At 36.5% G+C, this 24,121-nt stretch overlaps 1 protein-coding gene across 6 annotated transcripts in view; it reads right to left on the reverse strand.

Annotated features, from left to right (window-relative positions):
- Positions 1-360: 360 nt before the first annotated feature.
- The window catches only part of tns1a (tensin 1a), a 163,374-nt gene continuing 139,613 nt past the window's right edge, over positions 361-24,121 (reverse strand). For 3 of the 6 annotated variants that reach the window (XM_059327620.1, XM_059327619.1, XM_059327623.1), the window contains exons 21-34: positions 18,304-18,375; positions 16,100-16,126; positions 15,778-15,859; positions 11,915-12,477; positions 11,736-11,822; positions 10,720-10,848; positions 9,824-9,919; positions 8,636-8,713; positions 8,452-8,523; positions 7,140-7,166; positions 5,359-5,527; positions 4,483-4,551; positions 3,435-3,464; positions 361-3,340 (exon numbers count right to left, since the gene is read on the reverse strand). In XM_059327620.1, coding sequence (XP_059183603.1) covers positions 3,211-3,340; positions 3,435-3,464; positions 4,483-4,551; positions 5,359-5,527; positions 7,140-7,166; positions 8,452-8,523; positions 8,636-8,713; positions 9,824-9,919; positions 10,720-10,848; positions 11,736-11,822; positions 11,915-12,477; positions 15,778-15,859; positions 16,100-16,126; positions 18,304-18,375 — 1,631 coding nt within the window. In that variant the 3' untranslated portion in view covers positions 361-3,210. The remainder of the gene's footprint in view (positions 3,341-3,434; positions 3,465-4,482; positions 4,552-5,358; positions 5,528-7,139; positions 7,167-8,451; positions 8,524-8,635; positions 8,714-9,823; positions 9,920-10,719; positions 10,849-11,735; positions 11,823-11,914; positions 12,478-15,777; positions 15,860-16,099; positions 16,127-18,303; positions 18,376-24,121) is intronic. The other 3 variants (XM_059327624.1, XM_059327622.1, XM_059327621.1) reach the window with 2 other exon arrangements.

Genomic DNA, 24,121 nt, shown 5'->3' on the forward strand with positions numbered 1-24,121 from the left:
GTCTTTTTATTTTGGGTGTTTTTTTTTTAAATTTTCTTTCATTTGAATGTGTATATATATATATATATATATATATATATATATATATATATATATATAAATACATATATATATATATAAATACATATATATATATATATATATATACATTTTTTTATTTTTTTTTATTTATTCACCGTGATTCATCAAATTTTACACCTGTATCATCCATTTTTTTGCTGTTAATATGTAAAAATAAATTAAACTAAAATTGCAAAAAATAAAAATAAAAAAACAACAACCTTTTTGCAGTAAAATCATGGATCAAGACTGCAATAAAACCCCCCATTGTGTCCCAAAAAAAACAAATAAACACCCACATAGCTTTAATGTAACTGATTTGTATTGCTTTAATGTTTTTTTTCTCCTTAGGAACAGGTAAGCCATGACAATATAATGTAAATGATAAGCGCAAACAAAATCTGAGACCCTTTTGTACATTCATAGTAGCACATTCATACAACAAGTCCCATCTGTACATCGGGGTCACAGAAATCACTTCTTTTTCACTGAAACAAGGTGACTCTTGACTCAAAGCCAACAGGTAAAATGCAGTTTTTTTAAATTTCAATTTTTTTCTTCTTCTTCTTCTCTCCGAATGACTAAAAATGGCGTAAAGCTTGTTAGTAGTCGATTTAAGTGCACTGTACCTCTTTGCTTCCAATAAAGCGCCACCGTACATTCCTCCATTCTGACCGATAACGTGATGACGCGACAACGAAATTCTCTTTTAAAAACAGGAAAAAAGAATAAATAAGAATAAATAAAAATCAGTGACTTTCGAGAGGGCCGGAGAAGACACCTTTGGCAGTCTGACGAAGCTTCATCGTCACGGTGACGCAACTTCATTCACCTCCTCGCCATGACACCCGTGTGGAATTTTCTTTTGGTATTGTGAATGTAAGTGCTTCGTTTACACACTTCCAACTGGGGCGCGGCAGAAGTTGTTCCCTCTGGAACTAGCGGCGGAAGAGGTACACAGTAAAAACAGATGAATAAAAACTCCAGAAACGCACATTTCTTTCTGGCCGGTTGAGCTTTTTTTTTCTCTTAAAACTTGCCGAAAAAGCCGAACACGTGTGAAAAAGGTCGGAAAATTTGAGCAGAACGTAAAAAAAAAAAAGCGACATGCAGCCAGTCAGCATAGATGTAAAGTGTTTGAATCTTTGGCAAAATTATAATCGGAACTGTCATGGGTGCATACGGCTGTTTTCATATTGCATTTGAGGTTGGCTTCTGAACTTTATCGTGCTTCCCTTTTTCTTAAAATTCAGCATACTTTAAATCTACCGGCTACATTTGCTTCTACGAGCGTGTCCCCGCGTTTGAAACACGCTCTTCTGTCCATGCAATTCTTCTATCTCATTCATGCCCTACCTCGTTCTGAGAAAAATGACAAAAAAAAAACAAAAACATGACGAGCCGAAAAACAAACATATACATGTACAAAGTAATGTACACCATATATTCAAACACATTTCAAAATCGTCAGACTTTGAAATCATTAGCCAAAATAAGTATATATTTTTTTTCTCAACCCATTAGGTAATCTTCTTTATCTAGACTGTACAATATATGTATATATGAGTAATCATGAGGGACCAAAGCAACAAAAATAAATACTTTTTCGCTATGTCACCTTTCAAAGTAGTATATCTATGTACATTTATATCAATATCAATTTTCCTTAGCTTATTGTGAATGGTTGAGCGTGTGTTCAACAAGCAGGCATTTGCGCACAGTGTGGAAACTCCTTTTTTTTTTTTTTTGCCCTAAAAGGTATCTAAATGTAAATTTTGACGACACTGTGGAAGGAAAAACAATGAGAGTCGTTGATACAGTGAAAGGTAACCCTGGCTCAAATGGACCAAAAATATAAAGAAAGTAAAAATAGATCATCTCACCATCATGTGACTACTTCAACAATGGGTTGTCTACTTCTTTTTCAGGACTCTGAGGCGAGTACAAAAAAATGTTTGTCTATTTCATGCAGTCTTTGACAAGTCATACAACCTCAGTGTCTAAAAGGTTTTTAAAGTCATTTTTAGCACACAGCATAGAATGTTTTCAGTGATGTTGAATGTAGCTATGAGGGAGGGTGCAATCTGGGACAACAACATGCATAAAGAACAGTGCATAGGTCCAGGTCATTGGGCCAGTCCCTGGTGATTTCCAGTGTGTTTCAGTGGCAGCGTCTATCAAACAGATCCACTACTGCAAGCAGTTGGTGATGGGCGAGTTCATGTGTGGCTCCAAGCCTGAACCAGTGGCGCCATCTAGTGGACAAACAGTCTTCCTGTCTCCGTCTGCCATGCTATCAGGAGCTTTGATTTGAATCCAAAAAGTTTTTTTTTTTTCAGGCTTGGAGCTTCGGCTAGGGTGACACGGTGCGGTGACCTTAGCGTGGCGTTTTTTCTTTTTTTTGTTTTTTTTTTCTGGTTGCTATGCGCAGTTTAGATCAGTCGTTGTTTCACTGCAGAGCCCTTTCCAACACACAACAGACCCGGAAATGACCACTCTAAAGGATTTCACAATGATTTTTTTTCGTGGAAGGTAGAAGAACCAAGCTTAAAGATCAAGCTAACATGCATAAGGTCTTCAGACACTGTTTTGCTAAAAGCCATCGAGGCCGACTTTTTTCCTGAAGACGAGTTCAAGAAGAAATCTTTTCTTTTTTTTTTTGTTCCGTTTTTTTTCTTCATCTTTTGAAAAGAGGAAATAATAATGGCTTAATAGCTACATCATTCTTGCACTTGTATTGCAACTACCTTTGGTAAATCAATCAACAAAAACGACAACAGAAAACCCTGAAACAGTCCGTACGTGTTCCTCCACTGAACTTAGCATTGTTCCTTTAGCTTCTAACGAGCATTTTTCTTCTAGCACAGGTTCCCCTGTTTGTACATTTTCTCCCTCCGCGTTTGTCACGTTCGCAGCTCCACCGCACGTCCGCTATCGCCGCTCTGGATCCACGCGAAATCCTTCAAAAAGAGACTCCTTCCAAAAAAGACCAAGACAAACCAGCAAGGCAGAGAGAAAAAGAGAGAGAAGGGAAACGGAAACAAACGGACAGGAAACGGAGAGAAAAATCATCGAGTCCTGGCGAAAAAAGACACCAACGACGAAGGAAGATTTTCAAAATGGCCGCCGCCACTCGGAGGAGGAGGGGTTTCACCGCTTCATCATTTTGGAGGCGAAGCTGACGATGGCGGTGGCCGGCTGGTCGGGGTCCAGCTCCGCAAACAGGTGGCTGACATTGTCTGTTGTGCTTCCTTGTTTCCTCGCCACGAAGCCAAAAAGCCTGAAAGGGTTAAAAAAAAAAAAAAAGGTTTTCCTTTTTTTTCTGAGATGCATAAAATGTATATTTATCCAAACTATAAGGTACTTTAACTTACCTCACGGAGCCACCTCCCTCTTTGCCCCACCTATGGAAAGGAAACACAATCATTATTTTATTGACATGATAAACACATTATGGAAGCTCATTTCCACCAGTGAAAGCAAAAAATAAGATGAAAATATGCCGTATGATGGAAAAAGAAAAAGTTAAGAGAAACTTTCCCAAAAAATGACTTTCTTTTCTCAAAATGAAGAGAAACTTTTTTCAAAATGAAGAGAAACTTTCTCAAAATAATGAGTTTCTTATCTCAAATTTAAGAGAAACTTTTTTTTCAATATAAGGAGAAACTTTCTCGAAATTGAGAGATACTTTCTCAAAATAATGAATTACTTTAATAATGTGAAACTTTCCCAAAATTAAAAGAAACTTGTCAAAATAACAAGTTTCTTTTCTCAAAAATGACAAACATTCTTCAAATAATAAATAACTTTTCTCGAAATTAAGAGACACTTTCTCAAAATAATGAGTTTCTTATCTCAAAAATAATGAGAAACATTATTTAAATAATAAATTCCTTTTCTCGAAATTGAGAGAAACTTTCTCAAAATAATGAGTTACTTTAATAATGTGAAACTTTCCCAAAATTAAAAGAAACTTTCTCAAAATAACAAGTTTCTTATCTCAAAAATGCTGAGAAACATTCTTTAAATAATAAATTACTTTTCTCGAAATTAAGAGAAACTTTCTCAAAATAATGAATTACTTTAATAATGTCAAACCTTTCCAAAATTAAGAGAAACTTTCTAAAAAAAAAAAGAGTAACTTATCTAGTAAAAATTAGTAAGTATCTTTTTAAGAAGCTTTTTTTCTTCAAAATTAGTTTCTTATCTCGAAATTAAGAGAAGCTTTCTAAAAATAATGAGATAGCGTGTCAAAATAATAATCATAGACATTAAGTCATAATTCTGTGAAAGTTTCTCAATATAACGACTTACAGGATCTTTTTTTATTCTTTACATCACATTGGCAGACATGAGCTTCCATAGAAAGTAGTTTTTGGTTACAAATATTGAGAAAAGAAAAGCGTTTGTGAAGTTTCTTACTTCCTGTCCTGGGGATCAGTGTCACAGTAGGTTACCGTGTTGATGGGGTAGTGTCGCCTGAAGAAAAGTCTGCAGCAAGAAGAAAACACAAGTTATCATAAGAGTTCAGCAAAGCAGATATTAGATATAAATAATTAACTATAAAGCAGATATTTCTGGATTTGTGAAGTCTGCTGCTGTCACTTTTGTTGGTAGTGTCTTCTTCAAAGTGACCACTTGGGGGCGCCAAAGTTAAAGTATTCTTTTGCAACTTTTATTCTATTTTTATTTTATTATTTTTTAAATGGAGATGCTGCAATAGTGATAAATACAAATATTAAGTCAACATATCTTAATTAAAAATAAATAAATAATAATAATAACAAGAATGCAATTAAAGAGATGAAAAAAACATAAATTGATAATTAAAAATAAAATAAAACAGACAGCAATAATGATATAAAAAATGTGTGTGTGTGTGTGTGGGGGGGGGGATAAAAAAAATCAAAGTAAAAAAAATGAATTAAACAAATAAGTAAAAAATATATAACAATATCAAAATAAAAATAAAAATGAAATGTATATAAAATTGTAATACATTTTACAGTAAAAAAAAGTTAAATTAAACAAATATAAAATATTAAAAGAGAAAAGAGAAAATGAATCATAACACATAAAGGAAAGGTATTATTGTTAAATATATAAATAAAAAATCCCAACAATAACTTAAAAAAGAACAACAGCCATCTTCACCTCTGGTTTGATCCCTTTATCATCATGGTAATCATTGCATGAATTAAGTTTATTTTTCAATAAATATTTTTGCCCGTTTCATCCAACCCTGAACTTTTATTTTCTTATATAATACAGTTTGAATCTGCACGTGTTTTGACTCACTTCCTCTGGCTGTCGGTGAGCGTGATGCCCTGTGTCGACACCTTGAAGTGAACCGTGGTGGCGTCGGGCAGAGGGTTGGTCGCCAGTGTCTGACTGATCGCCTTGGCAACGGCCTGGGGTCCCGTCAGAGACTCCATGTCCACAGAGTTGATGTAGAGGACGTTGCACGCTAGAGGTAAACAACAGAGGCACGGTGAGATAAACACAGAGACAGGAGGGAGACAGCGTCCATGCAGTGTGATGGAAGAGGATGAGACGTGTTGGAAAGTTTCTCATGCACTGCACAGACCGGTCCTCATTTATCAAAGGAGCATAGAAACCAGCGCAGATCTGAGCGTATATTTCGTCTTACGACAGGGTTCACGTGTAATTTATCAAACGATCGTATCTCTCCAATCACAGCGTGAGAATGTGGCGGCTCGAAACAACCTTCATTTAAATGTCACACTCTAATATATATATATATATATATATATATATATATATATAAATAATATATACCCGATTCAGGTGGCTCTCCTCGAGAGTTTACAACAGGACGCAATACGGCCAAAAAGAGGATTTTTCCCCCTGAAGTCAGCTTTATTAGCAAAGTGCACCGTTAAATAATAACAACAGAAGTAAATAGACATATTACAGAAATACGCAGCGATGGAGGTTTAAGAAATAAAAGTACTTATAGTTATAAACTCAAACAAGTTCACTGAATATTTTACATTTGGAGCACGGACTTAAACAGCTTTTTGGTTGCAGCCAGGAAGTAAACAATGTTTTAAAGTAAGTAGGGGTGCACCGATCGATCGGCACCAATTTCCTCAATTTTGCGGGATCGGGGATCGGCGATCGGCCGATTCTTTTACGATCTTATCTAGTGATCTTATCTACCTCTGCAAAGGTCTGAAAGTGCATCTGCACGTACGCGTACTTCTGCATGACTGAGCGTGCTCGCGTGTACACAGTTGGATTAGCGTCTATCACATGATCAACCAATCGCCACTGTGGAACTTTTACACTGTTAAAGAAGGAGAGCAAAGGATAGCCATTTGTAATTCATGTTAGTTTGTCCTGTAAATTGTTGCTATTTATTTTAAGTTCAATATTTTATTAACTAAACTAAAAAATACTACTGTGTTATTGTTTTTCAATAAAATAAGATTCAATCATTGAAGGTGAATGCTGCGAGTTATAAAAAAATCGATATCGGCCAAAATCGGAATCGGCAGGTCAGGCTTAAAAAGTAAGTTTTAATTCCAAAAGAAGAGGAATTTCTCAGAGGCAGAAAGTGAAACGCTGACGTCCAACAGCTGCAACACAACAAACTGGTTTTGTTTGGCAGCATAAAAAGTGAAAAGGAAGGAAATCAGTGTTGCTGACAGTGTTGCTGCAACTCTGCTGTCAGCAGAGTAGCAGTGGAGCATTAAACTCCTGTTGAGGTTGGAATATTTCATTTATACATATCGTGATATATAATTTGCGTCCACGAGCTGAGAGCAGACGTGAGATCTGATCGTACCCTCCGCTCTCGTCCACATTGATAAATTTGAGCCTTGCGTAGAAATGATCGTACGCCCACTTTACGCTCACTTTCTGTCGTACGCTCGTTTGATAAATGAGGGTCATTGTAACTAGCTGGTGGATTCACTCAACACATTGTGCATGCATTTGAATGTCAGTTAAGGGGTTCTTCTTTTTAACTGCAAATAAAAATGGAGGAATAAGTGTAAATGTATGAGAGCATTCACATTCATGGAGCAGAGCCGTGCAAACCAGTATTTATTTACCATGAGCTTCCTCAGGAACCTTCTGGACTGTAAAGTAAGGATGACAATGTGTGAGAAAATTAACTGGTTTATGCAAAGCTTGATGTTTTTCAATGGAGTCTGGTGGCTTTGACGAGCAAAGATCACAGCTTCATTTCCCCTTTAGGTAAACTAAAACAGGGCTATCTGACGACAAAGTAAAGTGTTGGAATATTATAAATGTACTGTAATTTATATTGATATAAATATTTTTAAGGTGGGTAAAATATATTTAGCTGCTTCTGTGTCTGTTTTTCTAAACTGTTTTTTCTAAACATCCCTTTAATACCCTACAAAGATTAAAAAAGAGTTTCTTATCTCAATAATAATGGGAAACATTCTCAAAAATAATGAGTTTCTTATCGTAAAATACTTCGTATCCCAATAATAATGAGGAACTTTCTCAAAATGAGTCACTCATCTCTAAATACTGAGAAGTGTTCTTAAAATAATGAGTTATTTATGGTGAACTTAAGAGAAACTTTCTCAAAAAATTTAAAAACTTTCTCAAAAATTTTTGTTACTTATCTCGATACAATGACTTAGTTTCTTGATAAGTAACTTTCTCAAAATATTGAGTTTCTTATCTCAAAATTAAGAGAAACTTTCTCAAAATAATGTGAAATTTTCTCAAAATATTAAGTTACTTATCTCGAAATAATGATAAACTTTCTCAAAATTATTAGAAATTTTCTCAAAAGATTTAGTTACTTATCTCAAAGTAATGACTTAGTATCTTCATAAGAAACTTTTGTCAAAATTAGTTTTTAATCTCAAAATTAAGAGAAACTTTCTTGAAATAATGAGACACTTTCTCAGAATGATGAGATTTTTTTTTCAAAAGATTTAGTTACTTATCACAAAGTAATGACTTAGTATCTGTATAAGAAACTTTTTTCAAAATGAGTTTCTAATCTCAAAATGAAGAGAAACTTTCTCAAAATGATGAGAAATTTTCTCAAAAGATTTAGTTACTTATCACAAAATAATGACTTAGTATAAGAAACTTTTTTCAAAATGAGTTTCTAATCCCAAAACTAAGAGAAACTTTCTCAAAATGATGGCTCACTTCTCTCTAAATAATGAAATAGTATCTCAAAATAGTGAGTTAGCGAGTCAAAATAATGTCAAATTTTGTCAAAATAATGACTTACTAATCTAATACATTTTATTTAAGATCTCTGGCTAATGTTTCCTCATGTTTTTCTCATCATTAAAGTCCCTGTTACCCCATTACAGACATATTGATGAATGCTTTCTGAGTAAAAACCTGTGAAAAACAGGTGAAAATTACCTGCTCCCTGCTTCAGAAGTTCAACAACCGGGTCAGTAGGAGTGGCCAGCTCCAACGCCTCTTCATTCGGGTCTTTGAGGAACAAAACACAAGAGAAGAAAAAGATAAATCATGTCAGAAAACAACTTGTTAATTGGAACTAGCAGCATTAACATTCATGTATGAATAAGAGGGTGAAGCTGACCTTTGGCGGGGATCATGAGCTTACAGGGCAGAGCCAGCGGAGTCATGGAGTGTTGGTACACCAGAGCAGAAAGACAACCTGCAAATATCAAGAAATGACCATCCTGAGTATTTAAGGGGGAGATAGCAGGTCAACAGTCAATAGAAGTTTTACCTTATCTGAACGATGGGAACCTGAACATTAATTAGAGTGTGTCTAGGGAGACTTACATCACCACACTTTAATAAAAATGGGTTAATTGAATCCACAAGAGTCTCAACTTTCCACTCATACCCAATTTATGCAATTCCAAAATGGTTTAGGGTCCCCAGAATGCAGAAACATTCAAATACAGTAAGTGAAAACTGTATTGATGTATAGATTTTGGGCAGACATGCATGGGAATTGCATAAAGTGGGCATGTCTGTAAAGAAGAGACTTGTTGGGAATCCATAGAAGTAGGGATGCACGATGTTGGATTTTTTGCAGATATCTGATACCGATATTTTTTTCCCACACAACTAATACCCACAATCAGGGCAAATTTGGCCAATTTCCCAATTGACATAATAAGTGAACATAACCTGTGTTCACTGGGAACATGTGAAAAGTGCAACTGTACAGCAAGTAAACCCAAATTGAATAAAACTACATGAACCTTACAGACTGCTGCTTAAATTCAAATTTAACTTAAAACAGGAGCCCAATATGTGACGACTCAATCTGCACCGTGCAAACAAAATCACAAAAAGTACAAAAAATATAAGCAGCTTCAGTCCCTAATCAGAACATAAATAGATAGGTGGGCTCAGACTACACTGCACAATTCTATGAGCTACAAACAAGGTGCAGCAGAGAGGTGATGTGCACCCCATTATTTAATCAATTTATTATATCGGTAGATATCGGCATGTTGGCCGATGTCCGATAGTTCATTTTCAAGCCAATATCGGCCGATACCGATAACATGCTGATAATATCGTGCATCCCTACATAGAACCATTTTTATTTAGATATTCCAAGTTCCAAGATCAAGGGACACCTTTGGAAATGTCAGTTTTTTAAGGTTATAGCTTAAAACTGAGCCCACTACAGCCTCTAAAAGAATAAAGACGTCAAAGAGTCTTGGAACGTGAAGTGGTTAAACTGGATGACTTTGATATCAAATGCTAACCTTCAAGACTGAAGTCAAACAGAGCTTAGACTCACCAAAGTAGGGCTCGTTGGGACATCCCTTCAGACGGACACCTTTGGGGCTCGTCTCAATCAGGAAGTGTCTCACCAGCTCATTAGTCAGGTCCCCAACTGGAAAGTATATTTAGACTTATTAGAATCAAATAAGTTCTCGCTTTAAAAGTCCAATATTCCAACCTGGTCTCACAGGAATCCGCGAAATAGCCACGGATTTCGCTTGACTCAAAATCCGTGGAATAGCCACGGAATCACTCAAATTTCCGTGAAACTGACACGGATTTGGCTACAATGCAAGTTAATGACAGTCATATCGCATGGCTACCAAAAAAGACACAAAATTATTTCAAAAAGGCACAAAATTACTAAAAGAAAGACACAAAATTATAAAAAAAAGACAGAATTATTAAAAAAGACACAAAGTTATTAAAAAAAGACACAGAATTATTAAAAAAAGACATAAAAATTACCAAAAAAAAGTAATTAAAGGGACCTTCCACACTCAACATGGTAAAGTGCCATTCATATAAAACTAACAAACCAACATACAAAGTGATTATGTACATTCACTGAGTGAATATTTAGAAAATAAAGCATATATTTCTCGCTAGAAATGTGATCAAAATCCATTTTTATGCAGAAACTAAGTCAAAATATTGATTTTTTTCACTAAAAATTAGAGAACTGTCCGCCATGTTTGTTGTTCTGACCGCCGGGACCTTGAAAGTCACGTGACTTGGAACAAACCAATAGGAACAAATATCCATGGAATAGCCACGGGATATGACTGTCATTAACTTGCATTGTAGCCAAATCCGTGTCAGTTTCACGGAAATTTGAGTGATTCCGTGGCTATTCCACGGACTCCTGTGAGACCAGGTTGAATATTGGGTTTCAAACGTTTGTTTCTTGACCTTTTTTGTTCTGTTGGATGGTGGGTGGGGGGCACGCCACCTTCATGGCCAGACCGTAGGCTCCGCGGAAGGAATGGCTGTCCCTTATGATGAAGGCGCCGGGCTCCCTGTCCTTCAACAGATTGATGGCTGGACGGAGACAACAGCCGGGGACCAAGGAAGGAAAGAAGAGAGACAAACATGAGGACAAAGATGAAAGCAGAATACTTGGCGATCACCAGTGGCGGTTCTAACCAGGGGCCAAATGTGACCAATTGTGTCAAATTAATAATAAAATGATCAATTTATAACGATGAACAATGGAACAATTCTAACATTTTTTTTGTTCAAACAATATCTCATTGCACACAAAAGAAACCCAGAATGTTACATTGTATAATAGTTTAACTCTAGTCTTATAGGGCTATTTTGTCCATTTTTTAATCCTTTTCATGTCTTTATGTGTCTTTGTAAGTCATTTTGTGTCGTTTTTGTGTCTTTTTTTGGTAATTTTTTGTCTGTTGTTGTGTCTTTTTTAGTTATTTTGTGTCTTTTTTGTCATTGGTGTCATTCATGTGTCTTTTTTGTGTCTGTTTTAGTTATTTTGTGTCTTTTTTTGGTCATTTTGTGTCTTTTTTTTGGTAATTTTTTGTCTGTTGTTGTGTCTTTTTTATTTATTTTGTGTCTTTTTTGTCATTGGTGTCATTTATGTGTCTTTTTTGTGTCTGTTTTAGTTATTTTGTGTCTTTTTTTGGTCATTTTGTGTCTTTTTTTTGGTCATTTTTATGTCTTCTGTGGGTTTTTTTGTTCTTCTGTCTTCTCATTTTGTGTCTTTTTTGGTCATTTTGTGTCTTTTTCAAGACATTCAAAGATTTTGAATGCTTAAATATCATCTTTTAAGCCATTTTTTCATGTGCTAATGTGCCCCTCTGATTAAACACTGGCCCCTCCTTGGCCCCCACAGTAAAATTAGTCTAGAACCGCCACTGGCGATCACTAAATCACATCGGCGTGTTGTTTGGATCTCGCCCCCTCACCTTGCTCTCTGGTGATGTCTGGCTTGTACCAGTACTTGGACGTGTCCTGGACAAACTTGACATTCATCTTAATGTCTGGATAACCATCTGTTTGGACCAAAGAGACAATTTAAATGATGACTTGAGAGGACACAAACATCCTGTGAGGTAAACTATCCCGTCCCGGTTCTGTTCCTCACCATATATGGACTTGGAGACGTCTGGGAGCGTGTGGGCGCCGGACAGGTTTGGCGTGCTGCCACCGCTGCCCGGAGTCGGCGTCAGGTTCTTGTTGTCCGCTCGCTCTGCGTCTCCGCTGGACATGTGTCTCTTCTCCGGCAGCTGCGGGGAGACGGGGAAGGCGGGCGTGGTCGGCGGTTGGGCGCTCCCTTGGCGGGAAGCGGCGCCCAGCTCGTCAGGCGTGCTGTGGCCGCTCGCTGCCGTGCGGCGCCCCATCAGGGGGCTGGGGGGAACGCCAACGCCGGCGCCGGCTGTTTTGGGATTCCGGCCAATTAGAGGGCTGGAAGGGACGCCGGTGGCGGGAGCGTGTCTGCCCAATGAGGGGCTGCCTTGGCCCAGGCGTCTCTGCAGGGCGGGGCTTGGCGGCGTGTTGGTGGCCACGGTGCGGTGGAGGGTGTTGGGGCTGCCGGGGACGGTGTGGACGCCCATGATGTTGACCTGGGAGCCTTCAGGGGACGCGGGTCTGTGAGGGTAGGAGGGGGCGGGGCTGTGCGGGGCGCCATCCGAAGAACCGATCCTTCTTCTACAGACAGAGACAAGCAACATAGACGTTATAATTAGTTTTCCGTCTGTATTCTGAATCAAGGGTCAACAACTTAACCAACATGATCTCACAAAAATCTGTGGAATAGCCACGGAATCACTCAAATTTCCGTGAAACTGACACGGATTTGGCTACAATGCAAGTTAATGCCAGTCATATCCCGTGGCTATTCCATGGATATTTGTTCCTATTGGTTTGTTCCAAGTCACGTGACTTTCAAGGTCCCGGCGGTCAGAACAAAAAACATGGCGGACAGTTCTCTCATTTTTAGTGAAAAAAAAATCTATATTTTGACTTAGTTTCTGCATAAAAATGGATTTTGATCACATTTCTAGCGAGAAATATATGTTTTATTTTCTAAATATTCACTCAGTGAATGTACATAATCACTTTGTATGTTGGAATAGCCACGGGATATGACTGGCATTAACTTGCATTGTAGCCAAATCCGTGTCAGTTTCACGGAAATTTGAGTGATTCCGTGGCTATTCCACGGATTTTGAGTTCAGCGAAATCCGTGGCTATTTCACGGATTTCTGTGAGACCAGGTTCACTTAACCCTAATCCTTAAAAAGGATTTTTTGCCGATATCCGATACCGATATTTTTTTCCCACACAACTAATACCCACAATCAGGGCAAATTTGGCCAATTTCCCAATTGACATAATAAGTGAACATAACCTGTGTTCACTGGGAACATGTGGAAAGTGCAAGTGCAGTGTACAGCAAGTAAACCCAAATTGAATAAAACTACATGTACCTTACAGACCTGCTGCTTAAATTCAAATTTAACTTAAAACAGGAGCCCAATATGTGACGACTCAATCTGCACCGTGCAAACAAAATCACAAAAAGTACAAACAATATAAGCAGCTTCAGTCCCTAATCAGAACATAAATAGATAGGTGGGCTCAGACTACACTGCACAATTCTATGAGCTACAAACAAGGTGCAACAGAGAGGTGATGTGCACCCCATTATTTAATCAATTTATTTGATTTCAAGCGGCCGATACCGATAACATGCGGATAATATCGTGCATCTGAATCAAGGGTCAACAACTTAACCCTTGTGACAAAAACCTATAGAAAAACTACTATAATAAATATTATATCTATTCTATTTATTAGGGCCACGGGGCAATCGCACCCAGCATTGGTCCCTACAGTTATGCAATAGTTTGTTTTTTTCTGATAGGAGCTACCGTTTGGTCAGAATAAGCCCAAATGTAGAGCGCAGAGGAGGAAATAACTCTTTTTCTCAATGTTTCTGTGGGTCTCTGCCAGGGTTGCCTCTGTCGTCATTGACAACCACCTGAAGTTGCCGTGGTAACCTCTGAGCCTCAGGCCAGAGCCACAGTTAATCAACTGCTGACCCCTGACCCCATACAAAAATATCAAGTCTCTGTCAAACACAACCATGCACACCAACACACACACACACACACACACACACACACACACACACACACACACACACACACACACACACACACACAGGTAACTTTATGTGATTACAGTTAAATCGTTTAACTAACATCAGTTGTGATTAAAACAATAACATACAATTTTCAGAATTTTAACCCTTTAAAGAGAGTCTGAACAGTTTGTTCACATAATGCCACATTTTTCATCATTTCAGGATCAAATTTGTTATTTCAAAGTACAAAAATGTCCTCTACCTATAACTGCCCTAAAAATATGTCATATTAATATTAATCAACACTTTCAACAACATCAGTCCTGATCATAACCACCAAATATTCCTTAATTTTCAGGAATTTAACCCTTTAAAAGTCAGTTTGTTCACATAATTCCAAATTTTTCATAATTTCAGGATCAAATGTGTTATTTCAAAGTACAAAAATGTCCTCTACCTATAACTGCCCTAAAAATATGATGTATTAATTTTTAATTTACACTTTCAACAACATCAGTCCTGATCATAACCACCAAATATTCCTTCATTTTCAGGAATTTAACCCCTTAAAAGTCAGTTTGTTCAAATAATGCCACATTTTTTATCATGTCAGGATCAAATTTGTGATTTCAAAGTACAAAAATGTCCTCTACCTATAACTGCCCTAAAAATATGTCATATTAATATTAATTAACACTTTCAACAACATCAGTCCTGATCATAACCACCAAATATTCCTTCATTTTCAGGAATTTAACCCTTTAAAAGCCAGTTTGTTCACATAATGCCACATTTTTCATCATTTCAGGATCAAATGTGTTATTTTCAAAGTACAAAAATGTCCTCTACCTATAACTGCCCTAAAAATATGATGTATTAATTTTTAATTTACACTTTCAACAACATCAGTCCTTATCATAACAACCAAATATTCATTCATTTTCAGGAATTTAACCCTTTAAAAGCCAGTTTGTTCACATAATGCCACATTTTTCATCATTTTAGGAACAAATGTGTTATTTCAAGGGACAAAAATGTCCCCTACCTAAAACTGCCCTAAAAATATGTCATATTAATATTAATTAACACTTTCAACAACATCAGTCCTGATCATAACCACCAAATATTCCTTCATTTTCAGGAAATTAACCCCTTAAAAGTCAGTTTGTTCACATAATTCCAAATTTTTCATAATTTCAGGATCAAATTAGTTATTTTCAAAGTACAAAAATGTCCTCTACCTATAACTGCCCTAAAAATATGTCATATTAATATTAATTAACACTTTCAACAGCATCAGTCCTGATCATAACCACCAAATACTCATTCATTTTCAGGAATTTAACCCCTTAAAAGCCAGTTTGTTCACATAATGCCACATTTTTCATCATTTCAGGATCAAATGTGTTATTTTCAAAGTACAAAAATGTCCTCTACCTATAGCCGCCCTAAAAATATGATGTATTAATTTTTAATTTACACTTTCAACAACATCAGTCCTGATCATAACCACCAAATATTCCTTCATTTTCAGGAATTTAACCCCTTAAAAGTCAGTTTGTTCAAATAATGCCACATTTTTTATCATTTCAGGAGCAAATTTGTTATTTCAAAGTACAAAAATGTCTCCTACCTATAACTGCCCTAAAAATATGACATATTAATATTAATTTACACTTTCAACAACATCAGTCCTGATCATAACCACCAAATATTCCTTCATTTTCAGGAATTTAACCCTTTAAAAGCCAGTTTGTTCACATAATGCCACATTTTTTATCATGTCAGGATCAAATTTGTGATTTCAAGGGACAAAAATGTCCCCTACCTAAAACTGCCAACAGAACTTTTCCACTCACCCGTCAGCGCTGTGAACAGGACTGCTGGAGGACAGAGGAGTGTTGAACTGTTGTGCTCTAGAATCCCCAAAACCACGATTATCTGTCGATCACAAAGCATCGCACAGACACACAGTCAGTCCCAGCTTAATGCCTTTTAAATAAGTCATTTTTTTGTCCATAATGGGATGCAGTTATCAGGCGTCGGACCCGTCGGTCAGAGAAGAAAATGATTCAAATTTCATTGTTAACGTTGGGATGCAAGACTGAAAAGAAAAACATTTGCTTGCAGTGAAACACAAAATTAAAAACGGTGTGGAGGTTGGGAGACAGAGGCCCTTACCTTGCTCTCCATCATTAGAATCAGAGTCTGACAGCAAGAAAGGACAGAAAGCGAGAGATGTGTGGAAGAGGAGGAGACAAGGGGGAAACGTTTGAGCGCAAAGCAACAACTGAAGGATGTGTTAGCAGAAGCATTTCCAGGAGTATTAACAGTTTTGATCAGCAGAGGGCAGCAGACGCTAACAACCACAGAGTAAAAAGCCTGTTTCTGCTCACTCATGACATAATGCAGTGATGCTGCACAAAGAATCTATCTTTTGATCCTCTTATGCAGCTTTAAGGATGTTAAATAATCTAATTCCGCTGTGTTTAACATTATTAAACACTTCCAACTCTTTATTAAAGCTGTAAGAAGTTGGAATAAAGAGTGGAATTGCATGAAATATGACATCTACAGTAGTGTTCAAAATAATAGCAGTCCAATGTGACTAACCAGATTAATCCAGGTTTTTAGTATATTTTTTTATTGCTACATGGCAAACAAGGTACCAGTAGATGCAGTAGATTCTCAGAAAACCAACAAGACCCAGCATTAACCCTTAATAGGACACTCATTGAAATACTTGCAAATTCCAAATTTCAACCCTAGAGAATATTGGAGGATATTACATACGGCCAGAATGTGTAAAAAAAATCATACGGACCCGAGGGAGGGGGGTCATATTTTGAGAAAAAAGTTTACGAGATTAAAGTGGCAAATCTACGAGAAAAAAATGCGCAGATTTATGAGATTTAAAGTGGTGCATCTGCGAGAAAAAAACTTTTTTCCCCCACTTTTTTCTCGTAAATCTGGAACTTTTTTTGCGCAATTTGCCACTTTAAATCTCTTAAATCTGCGACTTTTTTTCTAGTAGATTTGCCACTTTAATCTAGTAAATTTGCAACTTTTTTCTCGATTCCATTTTGATATCCACTGAAGTTATGCACGCTCTTAAGGCTGTGCAATTGGGCAATTAGTTGAAAGGGGTGTGTTAAAAAAAATATCAGTGTCTGCCGTTGACTTTACAAACACAAAACTATTTTGTACAAACTTTTTTGTTTCTAGGATTTAGCAATCCTGTGAATCCTTACGTTTTCTGCCACGTGTCTCTGTTTTTTCTTTCTATTTTAAAGCATTGGAGATCATTTTGGCTGAACAGCCTATAATTTTGAATAATGTACTTTTTAATCAAAGTACGCTGTTCTTCTGAACAATGCCTTGAACGGCCCATTTTCCTCAGGCTTTCAAAGAGAAATGCATGTCCAACAAGTGCTGCTTCATCCTTAAATAGAGGCCACCTGACTCACACCTGTTTTTTCACAAAATTGATGACCTCACTGATTGAATGCCACACTGCTATTTTTTTTAACACACCCCTTTCAACTAATTGTCCAACTGCCTTAACCCTTTATCAGGCAAAGAACTATATTTGGTAACTTCAGTGGATATCAAAATGGAGTCGAAAAAAAAGTGGCAAATTTACTAGATTAAAGTGGCAAATCTACCAGAAAAAAAGTCGCAGATTTAAGAGATTTAAAGTGGCAAATTGCGCAAAAAAGTTGCAGATTTACAAGAAAAAAGTGGGGAAAAAAAGAATGTTTTTTTCTCGCAGATTCACCACTTTAAATCTCATAAATCTGCACATTTTTTTCTCGTAGATTTGCCACTTTAATCTCGTAATATTTTTTCTCAAAATATTACCCCCCTCCCCCGCAGATTTAAGGGATTTAAAGTGGCAAATCTGTGCAAAAAAAGTCGTAGATTTACGAGAAAAATGGGAAAAAAAGCTACTTTTTTTCCTCACAGATTCACCACTTTAAATCTCATAAATCTGCACATTTTTTTCTCGTAGATTTGCCACTTTAATCTCGTAAACTTTTTTCTCAAAATATTACCCCCCCTCCCCCGGGTCCATATGTTTTTTTTACACATTCTGGCAGTATGTAATATCCTCCAATATTCAATTCAGTATTTCAATGAGTGCCCTATTAAGGGTTAATGCTGGGTCTTGTTGGTTTTCTTAGACTCTACTGCACCTACTGGTACCTTGTTTAGCATGTAGCAATAAAAAATATACAAAAAATCTGGATTAATCTGGTTAGTTGCATTGGACTGCTATTATTTTGAACACTACTGTACGTGAAAGCATATGTTATGGATAACAACTGAAAACGTCCAGGATATTTACATGATGAATAAATTATATTTAATGTGTGTGGACTGACCTGATCCACCCTGGTGAGGCTTCAGTCCCAGTGCTGACAGAGGAGTCTTGGCCAAACCTGGAGGAGAGCGAGCTGCAGAGGACAACATGGAAAGGAATATTATAATAAAATGCATAACAATGACGACAGTGAGATGAGAAGCCATACAAGGATGTAAAACAAGCATGACAAGAGAATGCGTCACTTTAGCATCAATATAATGCTTAAAGAAGTCAAAACAATGGATGTAAATGGATGTATTAAATGTATCTCTTGAGACCTAAGGAGCTTTTTCCCCAGGGTCATAGCTGACATTTTGCATGTTTCAACATGCTAACATGGGTGCAAAAGAAAGTACATATTAATGCATAACCTCAGAAGAATCTGATCAATTTGACATGTACATGTCAGGAATCTACGGAAGCCCCAAGAGGCAAGAGAGAAAAAAGAATGCTGGTGATATATTTAAGTCTATTTTCTTATCAGCACATTATCAGCCTTTAAACTGTATAACACTGACAGATGGCACTGGACTCTCATACAACTGCTCTTACTGATTATTTGTAGTTATTTCTTTTAAGAATGTGCATTGGTTTGTTGTACAGTTGTTTTTGGATAGTTTGTTTTTGATATTCTTATGTACTTTTTGATATTTTGTATAGTGTGCTTGGTGTTTTTTCTGAATTTGGGTTCAATAAAGGCTATCTATCCATCCATCATCCATCCATCCATCTATCATCCATCCATCCATCCATCCATCCGTCCATCCATCCATCCATCCATCCATCCATCCATCCATCTATCATCCATCCATCCATCCATCCATCCATCCATCTATCATCCATCCATCCATCTATCATCCATCCATCCATCCATCCGTCAATCCATCCATCCATCCATCCATCCATCTATTATCCATCTATCATCCATCCATCCATCTATTATCCATCTATCATCCATCCATCCACCATCCATCCATCCATCCATCCATTCATCCATCCACCCATCCATCCATCTATCATCCATCCATCCATCCATCCACCCATCCATCCATCTATCATCCATCCATCCACCCACCGACCCACCCACCCATCCATCCATCCATCCATCCATCCATCCGTCAATCCATCCATCCATCCATCCATCCATCCATCCATCCATCCATCCATCCATCCATCCTTCCATCCATCCATCCATCCATCCATCCTTCCTTCCTTCCATCCATCCATCCATCCATCCATCCACCCATCCTTCCTTACTTCCATCCATCCATCCATCCATCCATCCACCCATCCTTCCTTCCTTCCATCCATCCATCCATCCATCCATCCATCATTCATCCATCCATCCATCCATCCATCCATCCATCCACCCATCTATCATCCATCCATCCATCCATCCATCCATCCATCTTTCCATCCATCCATCCATCCATTTATCCACCTATCATCCATCCGTCCATCCATCCACCCACCCATCCATCTATCATCCATCCATCCATCCATCTATCCATCCATCCATCCATCCATCCATCTGCTGAAAATCCAAAATAATTCAAATATCTCTTATTCTTATTTGTGGTCCTTTTTAAAAAAAAAAGGTTTAAAAAAACCCTAACCCTTGCTTGTAAAAATTAAACTGTAATCTGACCCAAAACATACAACCCTGGTTCCAAAAAAGTTGGGACGCTGTGTAAAAAAAATTATTGCATTGTGTTTTGTTTTAGACAGCGTCACAAATACAACACGCGACACACTTTTTTGGAATTAGGGTAGTATTATCTTGTATCCATCCATCCATAAAACAAGTATGAGGTCATGAAAATGTTGGAAGATTTAAAGCATGCTGCAACCCAAATAATGTTGTGGTGCAGGTTAGATTGAGGCCGGAGGATGAAGGTTAATGTTGCATGAAAGTTATTTCCAAAATGAGATGCCAGTTAGAAATAATACCAGATCACCTGCATGGCAGTGATTTGGGACGATTGGAGAGGTGATGGGGGGTTAGATGTGAAAGTTTGTGCCACAGAGCAGATTCTTACTGCAACAGCTGTGTGTGTTCAGGACTGTTTTTCCTACTGCAGTAGAGGGGGCGGGGCCGCTTTACTAAAGGGTCTACAGGCTGTCAAACAAACCTGAGCTATGTCTGAAGTGTTCGGAGCAAAATATTTGCTTCAATTTAGACTCCTTTTTCTCAATTGTCTTGAGAATATCTCTCCACTCTTCACTCAGAGAACCAAGGTTACAACATAACCATGGTGTTTTTCTGTCATTTATGGACACATTATGTCATAATATGTATCAACAGACTATGATAAAGTCATTTAATCATTTTTAGGCATTTTAAAATTTCACCATTTTTGACAAAAAACTACATGATGTAATATGACTTCTGTGTTTCGGTCCAATTTATGGACATGTCAAAATATGGTGTTTTTCTGTCATTTATGGACAAATTATGTATGTATCAACGGACTATAATAAAGTCATTTTTATGATTTTTAGGCATTTTAAAATTTCACAATTTTTGACAAAAAAACGAAATGCAATATATAGTATGACTTTTTTTTCGGTCCAATTTTTCTAAATCCAGTAAGATGGTGTTTTTCTGTCATTTATGGACAAATTATGTTATAATATGTATCAACAGACTATGATATAGTCATTTTCATCATTTTTAGGCATTTTAAAATTCCACCATTTTTGGCAAAAAAACGACATATAGTATGACTTTTTTGTTTTGGTCCAATTTTTCTAAATCCCATATATGTTCTTAATTCAAAACAATAATAATAAAGAACAAGAATCAGAAATAGAAAAAAAAAAGAGAAATCTGCAACACAGAGTGGCCATGCAAAACTGGTCAGAACAACTTTACATATTTTTTAAATATTGCTTAAAAAACAATAGGAAGTGCATGGCAATATTATTCAACTGCATGTTTCTGTATACTAGATTCAGTATATACATTACACATAAATAGAAGATACAGACAATGAAAAAAGAGAAGAAGAATTAGAGGAAGAATATAATTATTTTCAGCACATATAACACATTTAGTTTCATTACACTGGCTACCTGTGCACTTTAGAATTTTAATATTTAAATCTTCAACTTTGTGTTATTCTAAATATCAATATCTTTTAACACACTGTTCTGAAATCTGCATTTATTGAACCAATTCCTTCCTGTTTATCTAATCATCAAATTTGTTGTTTTACAATTTAAAATCATCATGTATGTTATTTTATTTTATACTTATGTATTTCATGTTTATATATTTATTATATTTATTCATTTTATGTATTTATTATTAATGTTATAATTAATTCATTTTTTTTTACTTTTTGTGTTATTACTACTTTCAATACAATTATTATTACTGCTTTGTATTATTATTATTATTTTTATTATTACAATTATTATCATTATTATTGTGATAATCATTATTTTTATTATTAATGTTAGATATTATATATATATATATATAACTTTTTTGTACTTCTTTCAATATCCTTATTATTACTGTTATTATTTAATGCTATATTTATGTTATTTATTAATGTAATGATCCTTAGATAGATTATTGTTATTATTATTATTGTTAGATCATTTCCTTTGACTTTTGCTCCTGTTGACGTTTGTCTTCTCCAAATTTGCTTTTTATGGAAAAACCTGTCAGAATGATGAACTATTTCTCATTCAAAACCCTGATTTGCACACACCTGCTCTGAGCTGTTTGTCTGCTCTCAAGTCATGCAACAAGTTTTGTATTCAGCCACCTGCAGATGACTTCTTGCAAATCATTTTTTTGAATGTAGGTAAAATGTGTCACTCAGAATCTTTACATAACTACAGAAGTGAGTGAGAAGCTGTTTGAGTAAAGGAAAGAGTACTCCCCATGCAAAACACAAAGGGCATCTTTAAAGCCCTGTCAGCCCTCAGTGTGCTGCTCTGGTCCTCTAACAGGACGCAGTGATGGACCGGACCTTCTCCTGCATGCTGCTCCTGCTCAGCTCGTCTGCAGCTTTTGGTAAATACGTGCACATCAAGGAGTGGAAAAACTGGCATGAAGCTCAGAGTTACTGCCGGTGGTTTCACACAGACCTGGCTCCTATCAACAACGAATACGACATAGAGCTTCTTAGAGAGCTTCTGGGCTATAACTATGATTACGTCTGGATCGGATTGATAAAGAACAACGGCAGGTGGACGTGGTCAGGAGGAGGAGAGGTGTCCACGTCTTTCTGGAGATGGGGGCAGCCAAGTAATGGATATGGTGAAGACTATGGCCTACTTATTGACTATCAGTGGCACGATGCAACCCCATACTATGAATGTAGCTTCTTATGCTACAGTGCGGTCGTGGTCAGAGAGAGAAAGACTTGGGAGGACGCTTTGGAGTACTGCAGGGAGCATCACCGGGACCTCGCCAGCGTGGCGTCCGACACGGAGATGCTGCTGATCCAGAAGGAGTTAAACAAGAACCAAACCACGGAACACGTCTGGCTGGGTTTGCATTTCTTCCCCGGCGGCTGGCTGTGGGTGGACGGCCAGCCGCTGGACTACCAGGCCTGGGGTCCAGAGGGCCAGCCCCAGTGTCCTGGAGTCAGGCGGCAGTGTGCCGCCATGCAGGAGCCCAGAGGGACGCCCAGTAACAACGGGACAAACTCTACCATGACGCCTGAAGTTGCTGAAACTTATGGAGTGCGCTCTGCTGCACAGGGTGGGCTGTATGGTCAGGGAGCAAATAATGTGGTGAATGTGAATGAAAGTGTATGGAAGGCTCATGACTGTGAGGAGAGACTCCACTTTGTTTGCTACTGAGAGTTCACTTTGTCTTAGTTCAATATAAAACTGCATTGTCGACTGTTTATGTAAGAGTTTGCTCTCATAGGGACTTTTTTTTTGCAATTTCTTCCATTTACTTTTAGTCTTTTTTTTTTTGCTGTATTTTACCGTTTAGTTTCTATGTTGAAATATGCAGCTAAATTAAAAGAAAAATCATATATATTATGAATTCAATGATTAAGAAACAATATTTTTATTGAAAAAAAAGTTCAATAAAATGAATAAATAAAAAGCCTTGACTATATAACTATTTCCTGACTTGTTATGCCCATCTTTCAATTTAAATATGTATTTATTATTTTAGTTTACTTTACTCTTCTATTTTACTTTTATTGCTTTATTATTTTTGTTGTTGCTGTGTGTCTTTTTGTGGTTTTTAGTTTGTATTTATTGATTTTTTAGTTAATTTGTTTTATGGTAAAATTGAACTGCATTTTTAGTCGTTTTTTGCTGTATTTTATCGTTTAGTTTCTATGTTGAACAATTGTGCAGCTGATTTAAAAGAAACATTTAATACATATTAAACATTTCCTGACTTTTTCTGCCCATCTTTTAACAATTTAAACATGTATTTATTACTTATTTATGTAATAAAAAAAGACAAAAGAAAGGTCAAATGTCAGTTTTGTATATTTTGAATTAATAAATAAAATAATAAAAAAACATTTTTTGTTTTGTGTCTTTTTTGATTGTATTTATTGGTTTATTAGCTCATTTGTTTCATGAAAAAATGAATAGAATGTGTAGAATTTAGATAATTATTTGGTGTGTTTTTTGGTGTATGTTATCATTTTGTTTCTATGTTGAAACACTGTACAACTAAACTACATAAATAATATATTAAATGAAAAATAAACTAAATGACAAGTTCAATAAAATCATTAAAATTTTCATCTTCAATCATCTTCTTGATATAATTATTTAACTATTTCTCTGTGGATCTTTTCACTATACTAATAATTCATTGATAAAAAAGACAAAAGAGAGGT

The sequence above is a fragment of the Centropristis striata genome, chromosome 24, assembly GCF_030273125.1.
Source record: "Centropristis striata isolate RG_2023a ecotype Rhode Island chromosome 24, C.striata_1.0, whole genome shotgun sequence".
Lineage (NCBI taxonomy): Eukaryota > Metazoa > Chordata > Actinopteri > Perciformes > Serranidae > Centropristis > Centropristis striata.